At 34.1% G+C, this 22400-nt stretch overlaps 2 protein-coding genes across 3 annotated transcripts in view; one reads left to right on the forward strand and one right to left on the reverse strand.

Moving 5' to 3' along the window:
- Positions 1-22400, reverse strand: part of peb (zinc finger protein pebbled) — a 166281-nt gene that overhangs the window by 86319 nt on the left and 57562 nt on the right. Inside the window, exon 1 of one of the 2 annotated variants that reach the window (XM_074131011.1) lies at positions 20611-20700. The exons of the other annotated variant lie outside the window; for it this stretch is intronic. The gene's annotated coding sequence lies outside the window, so the exon portion shown is untranslated. Of the gene's footprint in view, positions 1-20610; positions 20701-22400 lie in introns of those variants that run through there. 2 annotated transcript variants of the gene reach the window in all.
- The window catches only part of blo (bloated), a 35652-nt gene continuing 26939 nt past the window's right edge, over positions 13688-22400 (forward strand). Inside the window, exons 1-2 of the mRNA XM_074131016.1 lie at positions 13688-13933; positions 20205-20305. Coding sequence (XP_073987117.1) covers positions 20215-20305 — 91 coding nt within the window. The 5' untranslated portion in view covers positions 13688-13933; positions 20205-20214. The remainder of the gene's footprint in view (positions 13934-20204; positions 20306-22400) is intronic.

Here is a 22400-nt window from a genome sequence, read left to right on the forward strand (position 1 = left end):
TTGAAGACGCAACAAAATGTTTCTAGCCAAGTTGGCAGCATAGTACGAGCAAATTTGACCATTGGATTTGGAGAATATGTACTGGCAAAGTGAATATTCCAACAGTTTTGATGGAAATCTTGCTAGTGAAAAGCCGAGAAGATAATTGCTGCTTTAGAAATGATTTGAGGCATCACCACGGCGAAACTGGGTTAAACTAAAAATTGAATAGGATGAAAAAATAATTGCCATTTCAGTCGAGTAAAATTTATTTTGCCGAGCTTTCGACCTAGGGACAGGTCATCTTCAGGGCTAGTTTAGAAAGTAATACTTTTACATTTCAGGGTTGGTGTGTCTTCTCTCTTGTCTGTTCATGGACTGAGACCCATGGGCCGATAGGCCGATCACTCTCAGCCCATGAACAGACAAGACAGAAGACACACCAACCCTGAAATGTAAAAGTATTACTTTCTAAACTAGCCCTGAAGATGACCTGTCCCTAGGTCGAAAGCTCGGCAAAATAAATTTTACTCGACTGAAATGGCAATTATTTTTACATCCTATTGAAACTATAAATCAGTCACCAAAAAGAATGAACAACAACTAAAAATTGAAGTCTTCGTGAGTGATTTAATGAAGAGAACATTCTTCTTCTTGGAAGCTGGGTAGATAATGTCGACAAAGAACTAACTGCAAGAAGCTTTAGAACAAAACGTATGTGCTTCCGGCCCCCGTTCACGACATCTGATTGGTATCTGGACATTACGCCTTGCCTCAAAAAAAAAAAAAAAATAGGCGATTACTTTACTTATTTTTGCGAATGTTCTTTGATTAACAGCTCAGTGGGATATTAATTTTTGTGGACTCAGTGTATTTAATGTTCGCCAGAGAATATTGTCTCTTTCGAAGACTACAGATCTTTTAAAAACACAAGAAGTTGCCACAAACAGAGTATACAAGTGGCAAACAGGAAGAGGAAGACAACCAGCGGAGAAGAAGTGCGCAGATGGATGAAGCTGAGGGAGAGTAAGCAAAAGGTCAATAACTCATTGCAAGGTGATCAGTGAGTAGAGGAGGATGATGTGTCTTCTGTTCAGTTGGTCTTGGTTGGTTGAAGAAGGCGAATACTAACATAGTTAGTGGAGAGATAGGCTCCTTCCACTAAATGTGTTGTGAGGGGAGCGCTTAGTTAATATTCATGGAGCCCCGTCCGAGCCACACAAACACAGGACCTCTTGCTGTTGGTCACAACAGATTGTGCATTGCATTCCTAATAATTTGTCTTATTTCAATTTTACTCTCTCTCCAAAGTGTCCTTTAACTGTTGCAGCACGCTCTGGAATCTAGTTTTGGCCCGACCGATCTCTCTGTCTCTCTCTCTCGCGATCTGAGGTTTCTACGCTCGCTCAGGTCCTGCCGTCTGTAGATTTCAATTAGAAATGAAATCGTTACTAGTAGCGAAGTAAAGTTCTCTCACTTGGTGGGCCAGACTCTCCGGTTGTTGTACAGTAAAACGTTCAAAGAAACCAGAAGTAGATACACCGTAGTTTTCGAGAGTCGTACAATGGGAAAACTGTTTTTAGAAATCACTTTTTTGGTTTATAATTTCGTTTTTTCATCGCAACTTACATGACGGAAAATGGTGGAAATCCCACTAAAGTCTCTGTTAAATTTTCTATTTCAATACTAACTTTCACAATGGAAATATACGCATTGTGTAACCCTAAAACTTGAACCACAAACACCAATATAACGGAAAAAGCAACGATACGCCAAGACTGGAGAACGAACTACAAGAACTGACGAGAGAACTTAATAAAAAATTACCCGGAAATTAGTGAGAATTTTCCATAATATTAAGGGGGCCTCACCTTTCTCAAGACTTCTGAATGAGCCAAAGACTTGCATCCTCTTTTGGAGCACTTTCACAGAAGGCAGAACAAGTAGGAGGATGATACGAAAACTATTTTAGACATACCCAGCAACAGAATATAATAGGAAGCTACTGAGTACGATTGAAGGAGTTCGATCAATGGAATCGCACTGGATTCTGGATTCCTGGAGGTCCTGGGTTCGAATCCAGATGGCTGCTCAGTTTTGTTTCTTCCTAGGGGCCTTTATATTTAGCCTCTAACACCGGAAAGCTGATTTTGAGCACCTTGCGTAATATAAATTTGAATTTTAGTTTTTGTTTTAGTAATAATGGATATATATATGTAGTTTCGAAACTATAATTTCGTCTTTGGACTCAAAGGCTTTTTGTAGAAGGTGAAAAATACATTGTAGATAAATATTACCAATACATAGTTTTAAAACAGTAATTTCATGAAATTACAGTAGAGAATTGTTGCGACATTTTTGGATTTGTCATACGTCATATTAAAGTTCTTTCTACGAAGAAGAAGATGGCGATGATCAGCACACATACATACACACACGGCCTCACATACTAGTATCAAAGTCGTTGTGAAATTCTTCAGTAACGTAACTTGCGTAATAATATTGTAGAAATAAAACAAGAGACAGCAACGTTCTGATTGGGTAACTAATTTAGAAATCTTCCTTTACTTTGTCTTATTGAAATTAAATTTATTCTCCTTCGGACATATTGAAATTATTCTATTAAAAGTGCTTTAAAATGGGCAAGTTTGTCGTATTTATTTTTTTTTTCCACCCTAATCAGTTTTTCTTAGTGGAAGCAAGAAGAAATTCTCCAAGAATGTCTGGCTTTTTGAAGTGAAAGTATTGGAGTTCTCTAAGCATGAAAACCCCTATCTTGGATCTATTCTAATCCAGTACTATCAAAATCAGGAACTGTTCTACACGAGTAGAGGCATTAGAAGACTTGTCATTCAGCTAGGATTAAGGAAACCTCCATTTCATGTCTCTTCATCTTATGATTGAAGTAGAAGCCACAGAATATCCAAGGAAGACATTGGAAAGGAGTGGCTACTCGATCTTTCTACATCTTTACTGGAAAGCATTACCAAGATTTGAAGGAAAAGTACCCCCCATCATAGGGCCCACTCAGATTCTAATCTCAGTTCGGTAGAGAATGTTGGATTTTTGAGAGGTCACACAGAAGAACGAAGAATATTAATCATTAAAAATCCAAGAATCCACCTGTTCGCACTCTCTCCAAATTTATTTCAATAGAGAGATCACTGGCGCTTGGAGCTCTTTTTTTCAGTGCTTTGCTGGCCTCCGGAGAGAAAAAGCATGTAATAAGCATCTCAGAAAAGAAAAACTAAGGTCCGACAGCTGGATTCGAACCTGAGATCTCCGAGGAGCTGTTACCAAATAAATGTACGTAGATGAAATATACGTGTATTAAAGAAGATAAAAGGAAGTATTGACAATAATGAAAATTAACTATACGTTAGAAGAGGCGGTCTTCTCGTGTTCTTATGTATGCTCTGTGCATGTGTGCGTAGAGAGAGAGCCGCAGCCAAAGGAAGTATACGTAGAAGCATTTTCATGACGGACATATACACGCACCATCCCTGTGTATATATGTGTGTGTGTGTGTGTGTGTATTTTTGGCGGGAGAGTGAATGTATATTGGTGTTTTACTTACAACATTACCTACCAACTTGGACTCCAACTACTCGCCTCCTCGCATCACTATCCTTGTTTTCCTTAGTTAATAATATAGCCAATGGTCAGTGTTCCATTTATTTGCTGATGACAATGTACTCATCGTACTTACTCACATACATACACACACTCGCCTAATGGACAAATATATTACATCCTTAAAGAGATAGTGCTGCCCGGGCTAGATGGACGGATAGAGGAGGAGGGGTAGTGTTTCCAGAAAATTGTGGCTTTCCGCTCGCTGGACCTGTGTCCTGCCGGCTTGCCCCCTCTCACTCGCTGTCAGTCCAAACTAGAGAGACAACAGTAATGGTGAGGTTACTTTAATCATTACTCTTGGGTACAAGAAGATAATGATTATCTCGGCCAGCTGCAGTAACCATACACACCACAGTTCCCAACACTGCGGAATATTAGTTCTAGCCGTAGAGGATGTTTTCACATGCAATCACTTTATTCATACTTGGATATATAAAACATAAAACTTTATAAATATATATGTACCAGTATTTGAATAGCAGCGCTAGATTGCTCAGTGTAAGGGGGCGACGTAAAGTACTTGGGAAGTTTTATAGTAAAGAGACCGATAAATGGGTCCAATAGTGGGTATGGAAAAAAAAAAAGTCTAATCAACTTTACAAAGAGGAAGCCATTGTAAAGATGGAACGACTTCGTTGGCTAGGTTAGGTTATGTGGAGAGGGAGTAAGAAGCTGCTCAAAAGACGGGCAACCGAGGAGTGCCTAAGAGATGGTCCTGCACGCTCGCGATGGCTGAATGATCTCTGGGAGATCTTAAAGTAAGATCAGAGTCAGAAAATGGCGTAAGAAATAGCTGAATGAACGAGGCCTCAGGGACTTGAAACTGAATCTGCATTTAAAATTTATGATTTTTTTTTTTTAATTTAATTAATTATTATTGTATACAGCACTGAAAATTTTTTGATGAGGGAAATAACGTTGGAAAATTATATTTAAAGGAAAATAAAAAACTGTGACCAGAAAATAATATCTTTTCAAAATCTTGGAATATTCAAAATGGTAAATTATAAGTAAAATTTCTCATTTACATTTTTATGTTGCCAAAAGACTTTTTTTTAATATTTCAAATGGAATGTCACCAAATCCGCATTCAGTTTGAAATCATTAAACTTATTAAATTTTACTTCCGAAGCTTTCCCGGATTGATAGCTTAGAGGAAGTAGCTTTCATTATGGCGGGAACTAATTTTAGCGCTAAATCTTTTGTCTTATTGCATGGACATCTGAAATCATTGGCCACTATAAGGTACAGAGAGGCTGTAGAGTAACTCTTTATAAAACTAAACCCTTGAGTTGTGGCAAGCTGTAACCTGAGTTGATCTCCTTCCTTTTGAGTGAAACTAAGTTTAGCAAAGCTGCAGTTTAATTCTGTGATGAAAAGACATAATAATACTGCCTTTACATTGTTTGCCCTAAAGAGTTCTTAAGGAGCGATTGCTGAGCGTGACTCTAAGATGGTTGAATTTTATTGATTTAAAAAGCATTAAGCCCAAAATGTAATAAAAAATACTGCTGCATTAATTTCCACTAGTTCGGAAAACTTATTGTGAATTTTCCTTAAAAAATGCCCAATATTCTGTAAACAATTACGAAATCAACCCCCCCACAAAATTTAAAAAAATAAATAATTAATTAAAAATCAAAATAGCTGAGTACAGATTTGGTTTTGTTACAGATGTTCAAATCATTAACTGATAAAGTAGGCAATTTTGCAACGTGTACAATAATTGCATGTGGGCATACACATCCGGGCATAGTTTGTACCCCATTCTACAAAACGGATATTTCTCGAATGTTTGTACATTTTCAACCCATAAATTTCTATTACGTAACCAAAAATGTCCGGTGCCTTCATCCATATGATGATTTTCTTTTATCGTAATTTTGGATTTTAAAAAAAAACCTTGGAATTTGTATGGAAAAACAAAAAAAATCACTAAAAACTAAAAACTTAATCTGAAGTGGCACTTTTGGTTATTAGATTTTCTTCAAATTGAAATGGCACTTTTAGAAAGAAGTTTGACCCTGGTATCTTCCCTGGAAAAGTCGTAGATCTAAAGTGAGCAATGAGCGTACTCATTTAAAGAAAGTAAGAAAAACAAGTTAAAGAAAACTTCGCAATTGGGACCAAATTGAGAAAATCATGAAACTAAAAATGGTTTTAAAGAAAGTGGCACTTCCAGGCAGCGGATTAAGTCCAAAGACCCAAATTGTCTTTGACAGAGACAATTGTCAAGAACCCTAGAGACACAGAGTCTAAACTAAATCAAACAAAAACCTTCTATTGTTCTGCTTTTTTTTTTTTTTTAATTATGTTCTTAAACTTAAAGCCCACATTAAAAACCAAAACAATATGTGAAAAACCACACTTCCGTTCTCTGTGGAATGTAAAAAGGAAATCTGCACGATAGCAACAAAAAAAAGAGCTTCTATTACTTATTGTAAATGAAAAAATGCTCGTTTTACTGACTGTCCCTGACAATTTTATTTACAAAAATTTGTTAAAATCATAGTTAAGATCTTAATCAAATATTTCGGCCTGAATTCATTCAAGACAAGGTTGTTTCCTTCAAAAGGCTCCACTCGCTAGATACTGCTGACAAACTTCCGCTCATAAAAGGCTTATCCAAACATCATGGCGATATAAAAAGAAAAAGAAAAAAGATCTTATAGGTCATCCTGAAGGGGAAGATTCATGGTGATTTTAGAAAGCAAGAAATTACGTGAAGAAAGATGGTTTGGATTTTGTGATAGGGTTAAGACTATCGGAGATTGGCTCTCAATAAAGATTGAAAATAACTGTTTTATTGTGAACAACTAGAATGAGAAAATGAAGTCCTGAGGATCGATGCTACAAAATCAAAACCTAAAGGAGAGAGTAGGTCAAACCCAGTTCTGATGACCAAACTAACGAGACAAAAAAATGCTGAGGACTTAGTGGCGAATTCCATAAAAAACGTAACACTCATAAGGACATGTTATATAATTAAAAATAATAACCGAAAGCTGTATCACAATAAATTCAATAAGCAATATTGGATCAATCAGCAGTAAAAGTTTGCTTATAACTGCAATATTAAATTAGAACAAGTTGCTTGGTTTGGTTTTGGGAACTTGCTTTACTATCTGGAGAGGAGCTCCTCGAACCCTCCTTTCTGACAGGAAAATAAAAAAATCACCCTAAATATTTCTCCAGCGCTGCTCTATAAGAATTAAGGGGGTCAAATAAAGGGTCAACTTCCTTATTCCGATGATGGACTGTACGCCACGGTGGTGACCCCTAATGTCTGTGACCCTCTAGACTAAACTAGAGCAACCCTGCTCTGCCACTCTCTCTCTCTCTCTCTCTGTCTCTATATCTGAATTTCTCTCTCTTCTTTATCATCCTCTACATCTCAACCCTTCTGGTTATATGGACAGTATTAGTTTCCTCTCTTTTCTTTGCTTTCTTCTTTAGTACACAAATCATCTTTAACGTGGTTATTCTTTCTCTCTCTATAACGAACTTCTAGACGTTAGCGCTGGCCGTGGACGTCCATTCCAACCACCGTAACGGTCACTTTGGTTTTTCATACGGCAACAATTATTATTCTAAAATACTCTTATAAGAGCTAGTAGCCTAATACTCGTATCCTAATACTTGAATTGCTTAATTTGTAACTTAAACTTGACGTCAATGTAAGGTAAACCAGTTAAGGTTTAAAATTTTGTAAATATTTTGCAGATAATTTATTTCCTCAGAAGTTATCCCATGGCTGTCTTCCAATGAAAGCTGTTTTGAATTTGGTGGTAAAGGTTTTATATTAGGAGGCGCCACAATCTCTTGGTATGAATCTTCGTTTCTGGAGATGCTTATGCTGGAAGCTTCTAAATTGTGCGATCCAGACCATTTAATAGGCAAATCAAAGCTTTTGTCGTATGGATTAGAGAATAATCAAAGCTTTGGCCAGGTTTAATGTAAGTGGACAACAGCACTGGCATAGCGTGGCGGCCGAAGAAACAGAACCCAATCATGTCTTTTACAATAGTTTGGGGCGAATACTATTGTTGTAGAGAAGACCACCCGAAAATCAAGGTTATAGTTCTTCCAGGGAACGGATTATAAAATTATAAAAAGCTAACGTTACGATGCTCACGATTCAGAAGAAGGCTAGATGGTAAAATTATCTGGAAAAAGGAAAAGAGGAAGCCTATCCTAGTCCAGGACCAAGACCAGGAATCGAAGCAACATCCTAGCTCTGGGAGCCACATCTCTAAACCACTCGCGGCGCCTATAATTGCAAAATAGTACCAAAACTAGTGAGCTGCTATAAATAGAAAATTAGCTACTTATAGTTAGAACTGATCCTATTTAGTCATCTTAATTAAATATTCCACGATATATCCCTTGCTCTGGACTCAGATATACCCCTTGCTACTACGTTATTCCGTCATCCTACAGATCGTTATACAATTAGAAAAGACTATACACTCACTCACTCAAAACAACAAAATACACACATCCCTTCTTCTGTATGAACGTATGTGATTGCCACAACGAATTCCCCCCCACATATACAGTCCCACACAACGATGTGGGAGGAGCTAACAACAATCTGTGCTCGACCAATAAAACGCCACAATCTCTAGATCTCAGCTTCCCAGTTTGTCGACTCCATTTTACAATCTTCCACCCGCTGTATTTATTTCCATTTATTTATTTCTAAGTTTTTATTTTTGTATATAAATTATTACATAAATAAAAGGATTAGTTAGATAATGAAGGAATTTCATAAAATGTAAGATTGCTTTTTATTTTTAAATTTATGAAGCAATATAGTTTTGTCTATTAAACAATATCACCGTTGACTCAATAAATCGCAGCTCCAAATTTAATTCGATTGTTAACGATTACAGACTTTGTCTGTCTGTACGTCTATTCTTAAGTTGCGTAGTTTAATACTAAGTACCGCCAGGAATACCTTCATAGTGGTGTTACATAAATAAATATATGTTTTAAATTAACATAAAATTATGAATGCACCATAATTCTGAACAAAAAATAATAATAATTAAAAACATTACATGATGAGGATGATGAGGATCGTCCAGAGAATATTAATTGAAATGCGAACGCAATGTCAATAATATTGGATACACCTGGTGTTACAAGTTTGTAATCCCTAATCTGCTCATCGTTCCCACTTCTTGCGATTTTCCTAATCCTTACTAGAATCAATCGCGTCTTAAGATGTGCAAGTTAGGCTTTTTAATCCACCTCTGATTAAAGGTCAACTCCAAATAATGTAACTCGTCTTGATTGACGTATTGATAGACGCTCACTTTGTTAGTAAATGTACGTTACATTTATTATTTATAATAAATACATATGAACGCAGGATACGGGATAATAATGAATTGCATTATTATTAATAGTCATTCCGCATAATTGGAATCGTAAGGTATTAAAGCTTCGTTCCATTTTAAAACATACAAACTAAAAATGCATAAATCGTTGCTAGTATGGACGCTAAAGTAAGGTACAGATGGTTTAAATAAGACCAATCACATTTAGCAACAATGAAATACTACCCTTGGAAAATCCAGGGCTGTAACCAGGCTAAAAACTTGCTCAACAAAGACTTTCAATTGCTCGCTCAAGTTAAGTGCTCAGGACTTCTCTGTAAACAACATTCCTGGCATTACCATTTAGATGGAGGATGTCTCCTAGAACACGCCACGTACAACTAACTATCCGATCGCTCCAAAATGATCATTATTTCTTCTATAATCAGCTGATTTAATTGTCCTTTAAACAAGAATTGCTTCAGGGTTAGGCTAAAGTTTTTTTTAGGACTTCAGTCAAAGAATTATTTTAAATGAGTAGATTATTGCAGTCTGTCAAGTCTCTAATATTTCAGTGTTAAGTGGATAGAATTATATTTTTCCATCCTTGAACACTATCGGGTTTCCCTCTAATAATAATTAGCTCACAAGAATGAATATATAGTATGTAAAGTGTCTCTCCGTTATCTTGGCTAACAATGGACGTTCTTCCCCTTCAAGTTTAGTTATCTTCATTTTATTTATGATTGAATAAAAATATATTGTGGCAGTACAATAAACTTCATATTGGCTGAGTTAAATTCCTAGCCTTTTGCTAATCAAAACCTCCTGGACCATGGTTCTGTTTTAATGTCAATGTTTAATTATAGGATGAAATAAAAATCGTAAATGAGCCTATTAAGGTGGAGAGAACGCATATGGTAAACAAGCTAGAGATTGCAAGTGGGCCAGTTAACGTATTAACGATTATTGCACGCCCTGTAAGTCGTATGTGAATCGTGGTGTCACTGATAAGTATTGTTTGGTTTATTAGGCTGGGGTTCCCGCAGAAACACCAAGAAATGCTGCAGTCTTTATTTGTCCATTTCCTTCTACAGAATTTTTGCGGTAAAAAATCGGCTATGATACACACCACTTTTGTTCCATTGTGACTAAAGGAGAGGAGATTTCTAGTAAGTATTTTGACAGGTAGTAACCGAATCCCTGACTACTTTTACCCTAGAACGAATGAGTCAAACGAACTCAGCGATCCAGTAGAATTTGGGTGGAGGTTGAACGAATCCACCTAACGATTTTAGAGAAAATTCCGAGAGATCACAATACCCGTTTTTCCAGATTTCCCTCATACCTGGATTACTTGACATCATGAGTTAAAAAAACAGAAAAATTATTCATTTTTTAAAGTGAGCTTTAAAAAACAGTCCTTCGAGAAACCCCCTTATAACCAATTTTTCTGGGAATAAATATCAAATAAAACTGATAAGACTTTATGTGAATTAATGTGGGAATAAAGAAATTGGTGCCATTTTTAGAAAAACTACGAAAAGTATGTAACTTCGCTTAAGTAAAGTCCAACTTCCGGAGGATGGATATCCTATAGCAAAGAATAAAAATGAAAATCATTTGGGTCAAATGGAAGTTTTTGTAAAAGGATGGGGGTCGGCGATCGAAACGATCATTGTAAGATGATTGTAAGAAATCAAAACTAGATCGGAAAATATTTTTGAGATTACAATGACAGGTTTTTCATTCGTAAAACTAAAACCAATGATATTAAAGTTTCGAGAAGCTTTTATAAAATATTATGGGCACAATCTGTATCTGTTAGAAGGAAATCGAAGAATTTCTTAAGCAAGATAAAAGAGCTAATTGGTTACAAAATGATGTGAAGAGAACATACAGAAGGCACTGCAAAAAGCAGCAACAAACTACCATTAATTGATGCTCCTTTTATTTCAAAAACATCAACAGCAGAAAAATAAATCGGAAAAACAATCTTTACTTTACTCGACAAATCGAGCGATTTTCTGAACGATTTGATCCACAATTTATCGTTTGATTGATCGATCTTGTGCCAAGCATTCTCTCGTGTGCAGCGAACTTCAAAACATGTATTTCTGGTGAAACATCATTTTGATTTCAATATTTCCCTCAACTTAGAGGGAATGCTTAAAATGTGTACGTTATGCACATTACTTTGGTAATACAGAACTGAAAGCAACATAATGCCCTGCTTTGCTATCTAGTGGGGTTTAAATGTATCAAGCTAGTTTTACTATATTTCCGCTAGGAAGCGCTAATGAATAAATTGATAGCTTGAACGCTGTTTTATGAGTGTAATTATTAGTTGACTTTATGTCGAATAAAGGGAGGGAAAAAGAGTTATTTGAGAGGGAGGAAATAAGAAATTTGTCCATTTTGGAAATATGAAGTTCACAAGATTGAACCAAATTTACTGGGAAAACTTCTTAATTTTTTTGTAGAATATCAGCTTGCATTTCTAGTTCATCGATTATTTTATTTGGCACGAAACTTAAAAGTTAAATTCTTTAAAACATCTCAAAAATAAATTATTGTTAAAAAAAAAGCGTAACATTTTGTTGTAATACGCGTCAGTAAAATCGTACTTTTAGTAGAAGGAGTTTAGTCCAAAATCTTTCATGGTATTCATCGGGGGATCCCCTACCTTGACTTTCAGATGAAATCGCAAAAAATGTAAGACTTACAAGATCGCAAGCGAAAGAAAATAATTATGGAAAAATAGGAAATAATGAGAAGAGAGAGAAAGAAAGAAAGAAAGAAAGATAAATTTATTATGCTCTGGGACTTAAGTCCTTAAGAGAGAGAGATAATGAAAAACCTTATCCACAATAAACGACTTTGGTTTTGAGAATCACCTTAAGCTATCTCATGTGGTGGAATTGGACTTGTCATTGCCTTCGGGTACCCCAGTCTAGCTCTCGAGCACTTTATACACGCACTATAATCACCTCAACATCCACACTCATACTCATACTGTTCACATTACATCCGTAACGTTGCCAGCTAGATGAAAAACCATCTTGATCGCAAATTTTAGATACTTCAAAATTCTTTTAGCAACTATCTATCCAAGCTATGCTATCTAGCGGAATCTTTATGAACTGCAAACGTAATTTTCAAATATATCAAAGACAAAATTAAAATCTTTTCATAATTTCTACTCTTTTTTCTTTAGTTAATGCATTAATTTTAAAAAAAAAAAAGAAAAAAGAAATAACATTTTGACGAGAATAATCCAAAATGAATTCTACGTCATCCAGTGATCTAATCTACTACTTAGAAATATCAGCTAAGTGTAGCAATCTATCGGATTTTAAAGAAACTACTTACTAGTCTTGGCCAACTGACTTGCATTATTTTCCCAACAAATCCAATTAAATTAACCCACAAAACAGGTATAAATAGATATACTTGAAAAGAAATGAAGTACTTTCGGAAATGCAATATTTATATATACATATATTCATGAAAAACATAGTTATTTTGACAAAAATAAACTTGCATTCAAGATTAGTTCATATCTTAAAGAATATTATATTGCAATGTTCCCAGGCCCATTATCTTACACAGGATGTTCTAATTTTATATAAAATTACCTTAATAATAATCATGTTAGCAATTTAACATATATTAAAACATATATCTTATAACAAACTAATATTTTCCAAACCTCAGATCATTATAATTTGTCTCAGACTCTAATGAAAAAATATTTTGCAAGAATTCACTCATCTATTCCACATTATATAAAAGGAAAAAAGAAAATCTAGAGAAAATATCCACACAACTTTCTCTAACTACAATTCTCGAGAATCTAACTTAGCTTTCTTCCCTTTCAAAGCTTTCAAAAGCCTCTAATTTTTCGAGGAAAATAACTTTAAAAAAATTGTTGAAGTCGTACATATCTTATTTACTTTTGACCCAAAATTTGAGCAACATATTTGAACTTTCTTTATAATATTCAAGATTGAGAACAATTCTCAAGGTAATCTTCAAACGTCACACTGAAATAAAACTTTCAAATCCCTTACAAAAAATTTTAAACCTTACAAAGTTGTGGTATGGATGGCGATCCATCATAAGGCGTTATTGGATAATATCGTTGATTTTTAACCGTCTGAAGAACGCTGCTATCTTTTTATATCTGACCAGTTTTGGACTTTCATTTATCATAACCGATTTATCATAGTTGTAGTTGAACATTTTTATCATAAACTGGATGGAAATACAGTTTTCTGTCTTATTTACGAAAAAATAAGCAAAAGATGCGAAAAACAAGAGGATTTCAAAGCTTAGACATGAAATACCTATCGAGACGGGCAGTCTGTTTTAACCAGCTTTATAAATGGTTGCAAATGCTCTTTAAATACAGAAATTTGAATACTTATTTTGGATTTGGTTTGCCAACTTGATTAAAAGATGGCAGAGCTCAGTTGGTGGAATGACGTTTACAAAAATTAATCAAAGAAAAAGAACCACACACCCTATATAGTACGTGCATTCATTCAGATCTTTAACAAAACACCTTCACAATTAACAAAGTAACGCGTGGGTTACTTTAAAAAAAATAATAAAATAAAGAAATGCCTTTTAAAAAAAGCACTAAACCTAGCAAATAACAAGGTCGGAAGTGTTCGTTATTATTCGGCCTTGTTCGTCATAAACCAGTTCTCCTTCTTCGACAGAAAGCCCGGCGGCGTGTAGGCTGTCCAGAGTGTTCTAGTCCAATATTTTTGTACACGAGACAGCATCAGTTCAGTTTTAGATTCGCTCACAGTGACTGGATCAAATTTATTTATTTATTTATTTTTTAGTATTTATATTATTTATTTTATTATTTTTTAAAAATTCGAAGTTCTCACTTAGAAAATTTATAAACAAATTTTTTATACAATTTTATTACTTTAAAAACTCAAAATTAAACAAAAAGAATAATTTTGGAATAATGATATGTAAGTTGAAAATAAATCAAATCTATTTTAATGTTTAATGTTTTACTAAAAAAACTAACCTAATTTATTACGTTTTTATTATTTTGTTTTTTTAAACATTTGTTTCACTAATTAACACCGCTGCCAACTTAATTTTGAAATTAAACAGCTGACTGACTTATTAATCGCATTTTTTGTTGTTGTTGTTTAACCCCGGCTTTTTAAAACTTTAATAATCATGTGACATCTTAACTGTGTGTACAATTTTTTTTGATAATATTTATTCATTTAATATATCAATTAGATTTTTTAAAATAATATCTAGAGTGAGCAATTATATTGACTTTCTCTTTCTGTAATTTAATGTAACTGTTTAAATGATTTTTCAAAGTCAAAAATTATCAAAATGATAGATCTATTTGTAGATAGTTTAAAGATAATCGATTAAGCCACTTCTTTGAGAAAAAATCGAACATTTCTAAGTCGACTCCCTTGAGTAGCCTCCTTTGGCATTTGAATGATTTGACGAAATATTAAATTAAGAATATTCTGTTACTTTCAGCATTAGTGTTTCGGTTTCAGGAACTAAGTTCTCTGGATGTGAACTTAAATTTTGCACTTTAATAATAATTAATAATTCTACTACCTATCTAGGTACTTAGAAAAACCCAAAAAATCAGCCAATACACTAAATCGAAAATCTATCTATAAGCGGAAACCCTAACGACATAGACTCAGAAAAATCCTACGGTTATTACAACAATATGAATATAACATTTGCAGTTATTCGTTGAAGAGAAACTCTTTCCTTCCTTTCGACTTCGAAGGACTAAAAGAACACAAATTATTCCGAGTTTTGGCCAATAATCATATCTATATGTATTCCTCTGTCTTCTAGATCCAGTAGGAAGTTTTTTTAAAAAAAGGGGAAGAAGTTTAGATCGTGTCCAATTTTTGATATCGAGTACGCCGGAAACAATAGTATTAAGGACCCACAAAGCCCAAAAAGTGGATTTAAGAAAATGATCGATATTAGTGACTGTGTGAACAACTCAAATCGATAAATCGCAGGAAATATATTTTGATTCGGTTCTACCAATGCCGATAATGAACCGGAAATGTACTTCACTAAATGCGTTTATTAATATTTTAAATATTTTTGAGAATAAATTTTATTTTACCTTTTTTTTTATTCTTTTACATTTATTTAAATTATTTGTTTAATCGAAGCATACTTATTAGAAACTTCATTTAAGCAGGATACTTTGAAGAGGGTATGACGTTAAGATTTCTTCCCAAAGTACGTTTTAATGTATTTCACGGTAAAAAAACCCAGTCTCACAATGAACGATTAGAAATATCTGGCCAAACTTCTTATTTGGAATGGAATATCAATTTACCGGAAGTGAGACAGTACAGAACGCTTTTCCGCAATTTACTAAAATTTGGTGTAAAGTGAAAGTCGTGTGCACACCATATTTTTGAATGGGTATACATTTGATTCAAAAAATTTATATATTTGCGAACTATTTTACATTCTATATACAACTTTAAGCACGTTTTTTTTTTTTTAAAGGAGTAGATTAACATTGTAATTCTCGTCAACTTGTTGTATTTCTCGTTTGTTTTCTTGTGTGACACCTACCGCGAATTTTAATTACTGTTTTCGTCATTTAACGGTGTTTACGTCTATTGCCAAAATCACGCCCAAAGAATTTGTTAGCGATAAGTACGTGATCAGTGCTTTACTTTTCAGCCAATCTTCCGAGAAGTACGTAGAACATGAGAAAACTATGCTTAGACAAGTTCTTGTTTCTTTCTTCTGTTCTTTGGTTGAACTTTTAATATAATTATTCTTCGTCTTCTTGGCTTTTGCTTTGTGGCTTCTGAATACGTCTAGCCACCTAATTAATGTTCTACTCTTTCAAGCTGTTCTTGTTGACCACTTAATTTCGTCAAATTTGTTCTCCATTATTATTCAAGCGGAAAGACAATTTCATTCAAGGTTATTTCGCTTTCAAAGCCGCATCTGGATTGCCTATGAACTACGAGAATCTCTTTCGTTCTTGGACGCTTAAACTAGTAAGCGTGACTTTAACCACCTCCTTTACCGATTAGATATCTTCTATCAGCTTTAAAATCGCTGACCAACCTCTAGCTTCTTGTTTACTTTTGAATGGATAAACGAATTGATGGCCGCTGTATTTCGCTTTTCTTTTTTAAATGAGATTGGCACAATGGTATGCACGATCTATCCATTAGTGCTTCTTCTCAATAAATACTTTTACTAAAAACTATGGTAATAGTTTCGATCATCAACTAAAAGTTTTCGATGTATTTTCGTTGGTAAAGCTTTTGCTTTCTCTAAACTAAACTTAAAGAAGAAGTTTTATAATCGTGATTAATTTTAGAATTTGAGTTTTCCACGTTTTGTACAGAGAAGATTTTGGTGGCGTTGAGAGGAAATCGTGAAGTCTCCAATAATATTGACTGACAGTGTTAGAATTGAACAAGAATAATATTGCATTATATAAACATTTATTAATACAATTCAAAATTTCCAGAAATTTAGAATTACGTAAATGCTAAGAGAATGTCATTCATTTAAGTTTTGTTTTCGAAAGTTGAAAGGAAATTCTGGGTTAATGTTACCGCCTCTCTGGTTCGATGACCGATAATAAAGGCAGTGGGGTTAAAAAAAAAAGCCGGAAAAAGGCACAATTCATTTATGATAGGCATTTGGTAAAAGGAGAATTTAAAAAAATAATTATCGTAATAATTTAGCTACGTAAAGAGTTCCAGTAATGCGCAATAGTTCGGGTATTACGCAAAACTATTTAAGCATCTAAACTTATCGCATTCTATTCTGAAACTACAAAAAATTAAATTAATTATATCAGCAATTAAACTACAGATGACGTTCTTGAATATGTCCTCAGCACTGTACAGAAGACGTTCAGAGATATAGTTAACAAGTTATAGGGCTCCGTTATTACATTTTCTCTTTACGTTTATTACGCTAATTATCTTGGCATTGACAAACTCTGCGTAAGTGTAAACGTCAGTGATAAGTGAAAGTCCAGAAGTTAGGATTTTTAACGAGATCTCGTTAAGTAGTATTGGAATAAGTGTAAAAAATTTAGTTTAGCTCTCTTTGCATGTCTATACAGGTTCAAGTTCTGTTTAAGGGTAAACAAAGCGATAAAGTCCAGGATAAAGAAGATGGAACTTTACTAGTTTCTTTTATCAATTTATTGGAACTCCATTTCCGTTTGGTCAACTTCCATAAATGTAAAAACAGTATTAATTACCCACAAACAGGAAATAGCTCTTTCTTCGCTTGGAATAACAGTCTATTGTAAAAGTTACTATCACTATTATTTATTTTCTATTTCTAAATTGTTTAGGTTCTTTAGTGTTTAAAATAATGAGCAAAAAAATATGGTGTCAACCCAAACATTTCGTAGCGTTCTGTTATACAGATTTCCAACACCGAAATTGGTACTACATTCTATTTATTCTTCCCAAAACGATCTAGACTTTTTAAAACTATCCATTTCGTCGTAATGATAAATGTAACTGCCCCCCGTTCCTCCTTAGAATGTCCTAAAATGAATTTTTCTACCAAAATTTTGGAATTAAAGGTTTCTTGAATGGCCTACAAATGAAAAACAAAATTGTAGGGAGCTTTTTATCCAAAATAGAAGATCTCACTTCAAATTGAAATATTTATTTTATTTTTTTTTAATCTCGGGATTTTAACAAAACTTAACCTCCTCTTAAAACTATATCTGTATAATATACGATATAGTTTCGAAATAATTGTTGATGCTATTTTCGAGAAAATGTCAAAAAAAAGAAAAAAAGGTGAAAACATATCGGTTAAGTGGTAAGAGATGGGGGATTCCGATTGATTGACTTCCTGTCTGCTTCTATGGAAGAGTACAAAAGAAACAAACTCTTTGAACTTAATGATGACTTAATTTTGTTTCTGAGTTAGTGTGTGTGCATAAACTTACAAAAAAAAAAAAAGAGAAAGTAATTTAAACCTAAAACGACCACTTACAGTGCCAACTTCATACGATCCTAAGTAAGAAAAAGTAAAAAAAGTTCAGACTTTAAATTTGCAGAAAAAAAAAAAAGGAATGTTTTTGGTTCAGCCAGTAGTTTAATTTTTCTTTCTCCTTTGTGTTTATTGTCCTTTTTTTTGGCGGGTTAGTAGCAAAAAAAAATGCGCGTTAAATTGTTTATTATATATATATATATATTGTAAAAGGTTATAAAGTGTGGTAACCTTGAATACTGCAGCAGCACTGATCTGTTGTTCGGCTGGCCCCCCCTCCACTCTTTTTTAACAGCAAGATTAGACTTGTCTCAACTCGCGTCTTCAAAAATGAAAAAAAAAAATAAAATAAAACATATTTTTGCAACTTTCTTCGCGCGTGATCTGGCGCACCAAAAAGACTGTTCCCACTATTCTCACGATTGTTAAAATTGTACGAGTAATTTTCTTAATGTTTCTTTTCCAATTTTCTATACGAAATTTTCTTTATGATTAGTAAAAAAGAAATTTCAAGTTCTATATAAAAAAATAAATGGCTTGAAAAGCGGTCTGAATTTGTGTTAAGTTTTGTCTAGTTCTCTTTGAGGATCTTGTATCTTAAAATCCCCAGTTAATACCGGAAATACATGTTTACCTGCTCCCTACTCTTCCTCAAGCTTCCATAGAGAGCCCTAAGTTAGTCACCGGAGGTTATAGCGAGTTTCAATCCAACAGGAAGAGTTGCTGACACCAGAGAGTTTTTTTACTCTAATTGCCTGCTCTTAGTTCCCCCTAGGAGCTTAGGTGGTTACCAGGACTGGATAACACCTCTAGAACCCTCCAAAAGTCTTAATTTGGGATGCCTTTTTTTTTTTTTTTTTTTTTTTTTTTTTTTTTTAATACTGATTAGAGCTTTGTGAGAAGTATATGAGGAGTGATTATCCTTGACTGAGGACTCCCTCCTCTTCCTAGAAATGCTCTGAAAAGCCTGCTACCCTTAATTTGGGGGGGGGGGTACCGCGATCGAAACATCCAGAGAACGTTTGGGAATGCAGATCTGTTTGGTTGCAGTGCAGAATATCCCATAACGACGGGGAGAGGAACTAGTTAATCGTAACTTTTCGTCTTTGATGACGACTTTTAGCTGCTCCCTAATACATGAACATGTTACAAGTGTGGAATATTAGCCTTCGAAACTATCGCTGTCAACCAGACACCGTGTTAATGAGAAAAAAATGAGTTCAGGAGAAAAATGAATATTGAAAGTGTCACGTATAAGAAGATTTAAATGGCGCCACTTTGACTTTAAGTCTGTCTGTCTGCCTACACAGGAGAAAATGAATTGCACTCAAGGTGTCTCCGGGGAAAGCAATGTTAAAGCTCCGTTAGATGCAATTTTTTTTTTCTTTCTTCTTTTTCTACTTAAATTAGGACTTACAACTAACGACCAGTATCAAGGAGACTTCAATGCAGGCAGGTTTCGACCCCACCTACGCATGGTGACAGATTTTACGTCACTCTGAGTCATACAATATATTTCTTCTTTTTGATTCTTAAAACACTCATGGTTAAGGAACTTCTTTTTGGTTTATTTTTTGTGCCTAAAATAACCTTACTTCTTTTTAACAATATAAAAGTTCTTTCCTTCAGTTGTGTGGGAGTTTTAAATTATATTCATTTTCTACTTTGCAAAAATAATAAGAAACCAAGACTTGAAAAATCACACTTTTTATTGCAAATCATTTTTCTTCGCCCATGCTAGCAGAGTGCTAACCTCGGGCAGGCTACATTTCTTTATCTTCTTTTAAATGACCACTAGGGATCACTAAAAAGAAAAAATAACGTTCTTGGTTATGGTTTGTAAAAAGTCTGGTTTGTTCAGTTTTAGAACTGTAAATATCGTCTTTCTCTTTATAAAAACGCACGTGTCGGCGCCCTCTTCAGTGAGGTTGATACAGTACGATATGGAATGAGAGAGATGTATGAACTATGGGAGGTTATGGTTACAAAATTTGGACATCTCCATTTCCAAATCATAGCCCCTAATATGGGCTAACATCCTATGCCCGAAACGTTCAGCAAATATAGTGAGACAAGTTATTAAGAACTTGCATCTTGGATAAAGCAAAGTTCAAAACTTAAATAAAAAATACTTAATTTTTTTTGTTTCGGATTACTGGGGACCTTGCATGTTTACAGAACTTAAATTTTCACTTCGATATTAATTTATTTATTGATTTTGTTGAACAGAAATGATGCAATGTCCGTTGACCTGCGAAGGTCTCGCTCCTTGTCGCAGGATCTAAGGCCGAGAGTGAGCTTCAACCGAGACGTACACGTCAAGAGATACGGTAAGTTTCATGTTTCGAAACAAAAAAATTATGAGTATTTTTCTTAAAAATTTGAACTACCTAAATGGTTAAGGAGTACCATATTTGGTAGATAGATTTCTCCATCTAGTGGTGAATAAGGCAAACACAGTGGTAACCTGGAAGAAGTCATTAGCCTAAAGTGAAAAATGAATAAAATCCGTGCTAGTATCTTGGAATAACAATTATTTAAGTAGAACTAACTAAACTTTTTTGAAGTTTTTTTTTATTTATTTACTTTGCAAAAAAGAAAAATCTAATAATAGTAAATAGAGGAAACAAATTACCTGGAATGACGTTAAATGAATGGTCATTTCATTCATGATTATTCATTTCCTTTATTCATTTCAATAAACTGATTGTTTCAATTCTCTTTGTAGTCTGCACTTACCTGTAACAAAGAATAGGAAATAGATATTTAATTTTTTTTTGCAAATCTGTCAATTTAATAAATTATTATAGTGGTTTTGTGTGGCCATCAATTTTATAATAATTATTTAAAGATTTCGTGATTTTTCAATTTAAGATATTATTAAAAGGTAGAAAGCACATGTTTAGAATATTGCAGTCTTGGAGAAGTTATAAACTAGTTTAATGTTGAATAAAGGATTTTTTCAATTTTTTAAATTTGTTTTTAATCTATTAACCAGTTAAGCGCACCAACATCTATGCGCTTAAGTCTATAGCAGAGGTAGCTATGAAATATGAATGTATTTAAAAGTTATAGCCGATTAGAATGAATGGAAGAAAATGATTAGAGAAGGAGTACGGTGATTTTAATTTTGCTTAAGCTATAAGGATGGCAGGAATATAGAGTACTGATCCATCCATTAGTTGTAAGTTTGTATGTAAATAGTTGTATATAGTAGAGGGATGAATGTGTGAAGCGAATGTATTTATAAGTAAGAATGGAGAGTGAGTGATATTCTAGTGATAAGCACCTAGACGATGCTGACTGTATGGCGAAAGCCAATGCCAAAAAAAAAGCGCCGTTCGACGTGTATAATCGTTGTGAAAAATATAAAATTGTCATTAACTATAAAAACTCTAAATTTTAAAAAAGTACAATAAGAATACTATTTGGTGGGATGTTTCCTTTATTTTACCAATAGAACTGCCAAGTATTTTATACGGAGGGGATTGGTGGGAGTCAGCCAAATGATAAGTGGTTGGTACATGTTTGGTCTCCGCATTAGAGATTGGGGAATTACGCACACAAATAGAAGCTCTCAACCCTTGTGTAATGCCCGTTTTTACCTCTTAGATAGAGATTCAGACCTCAGTACGAGCATGATTTCATTCAGCACTGAATTTAAAAAGCTCTTTTCTTCCTCCTTGTAAAAGCTCTTGCGTCCCTAGTTAACTAGGAGCAATGCATACGTGAAGAAGCGGTGCAAGGTTTTGAATGAGCACAGAATGCTCTGTAATCTGTAAGCCCCAGAGATTGCAGAAAAAGTCGCTTGCAGTGACTTGTAAACTTTTGGCTGTTTTTCCCTGCGTTCGACGTGTATACACGTCATTGTCTGATTTTAATTCCTCACATTGTGGGTTTTTTATTTTAAATTAAATTCCACGCTTAACTGGTTAAAAATACTGTCTAATATGGATATAAATGGATAAATAATGGATATAAAAGACTAATAAAAGCTATTTACGTTACAAACCGAATATAAGAAAACAAGAGTACTTTATTAATAAAGTTTCAATATGAAAGCTACAATACAGACTATACCCGCAATACAGCCCTTCCTTGCAGGACAGTATAATCTAGCCCCTTAGTATTACTCTAATCGCATCGTGATTGGTCATAAAACTAAACTGCTGACTGGAGTTTCCCTTTTGGGAGTTCTCTGTCTGAATGTATTTTATTTATTTATTTATTAAATAAATTTTATTTTAAATAAAAAAACTAGTGTGTTATGTGTCTATGTGAATGTGAACAAAATATTTCAAATGTAGGAAATTTGAGAGAGAAAATAACTTATATTTCGATTAGAAAACCCATTAGAAACCTTGGATTGTAAGTTAGCGATCAAGATAGCTGTTCCGGAAGTACCACGGAAATTGATTTTGCCTT

The sequence above is a fragment of the Rhodnius prolixus genome, unplaced genomic scaffold (assembly GCF_049639745.1).
Source record: "Rhodnius prolixus isolate KJV_2025 unplaced genomic scaffold, Rpr scaffold_4, whole genome shotgun sequence".
In the NCBI taxonomy this organism is placed as follows: domain Eukaryota; kingdom Metazoa; phylum Arthropoda; class Insecta; order Hemiptera; family Reduviidae; genus Rhodnius; species Rhodnius prolixus.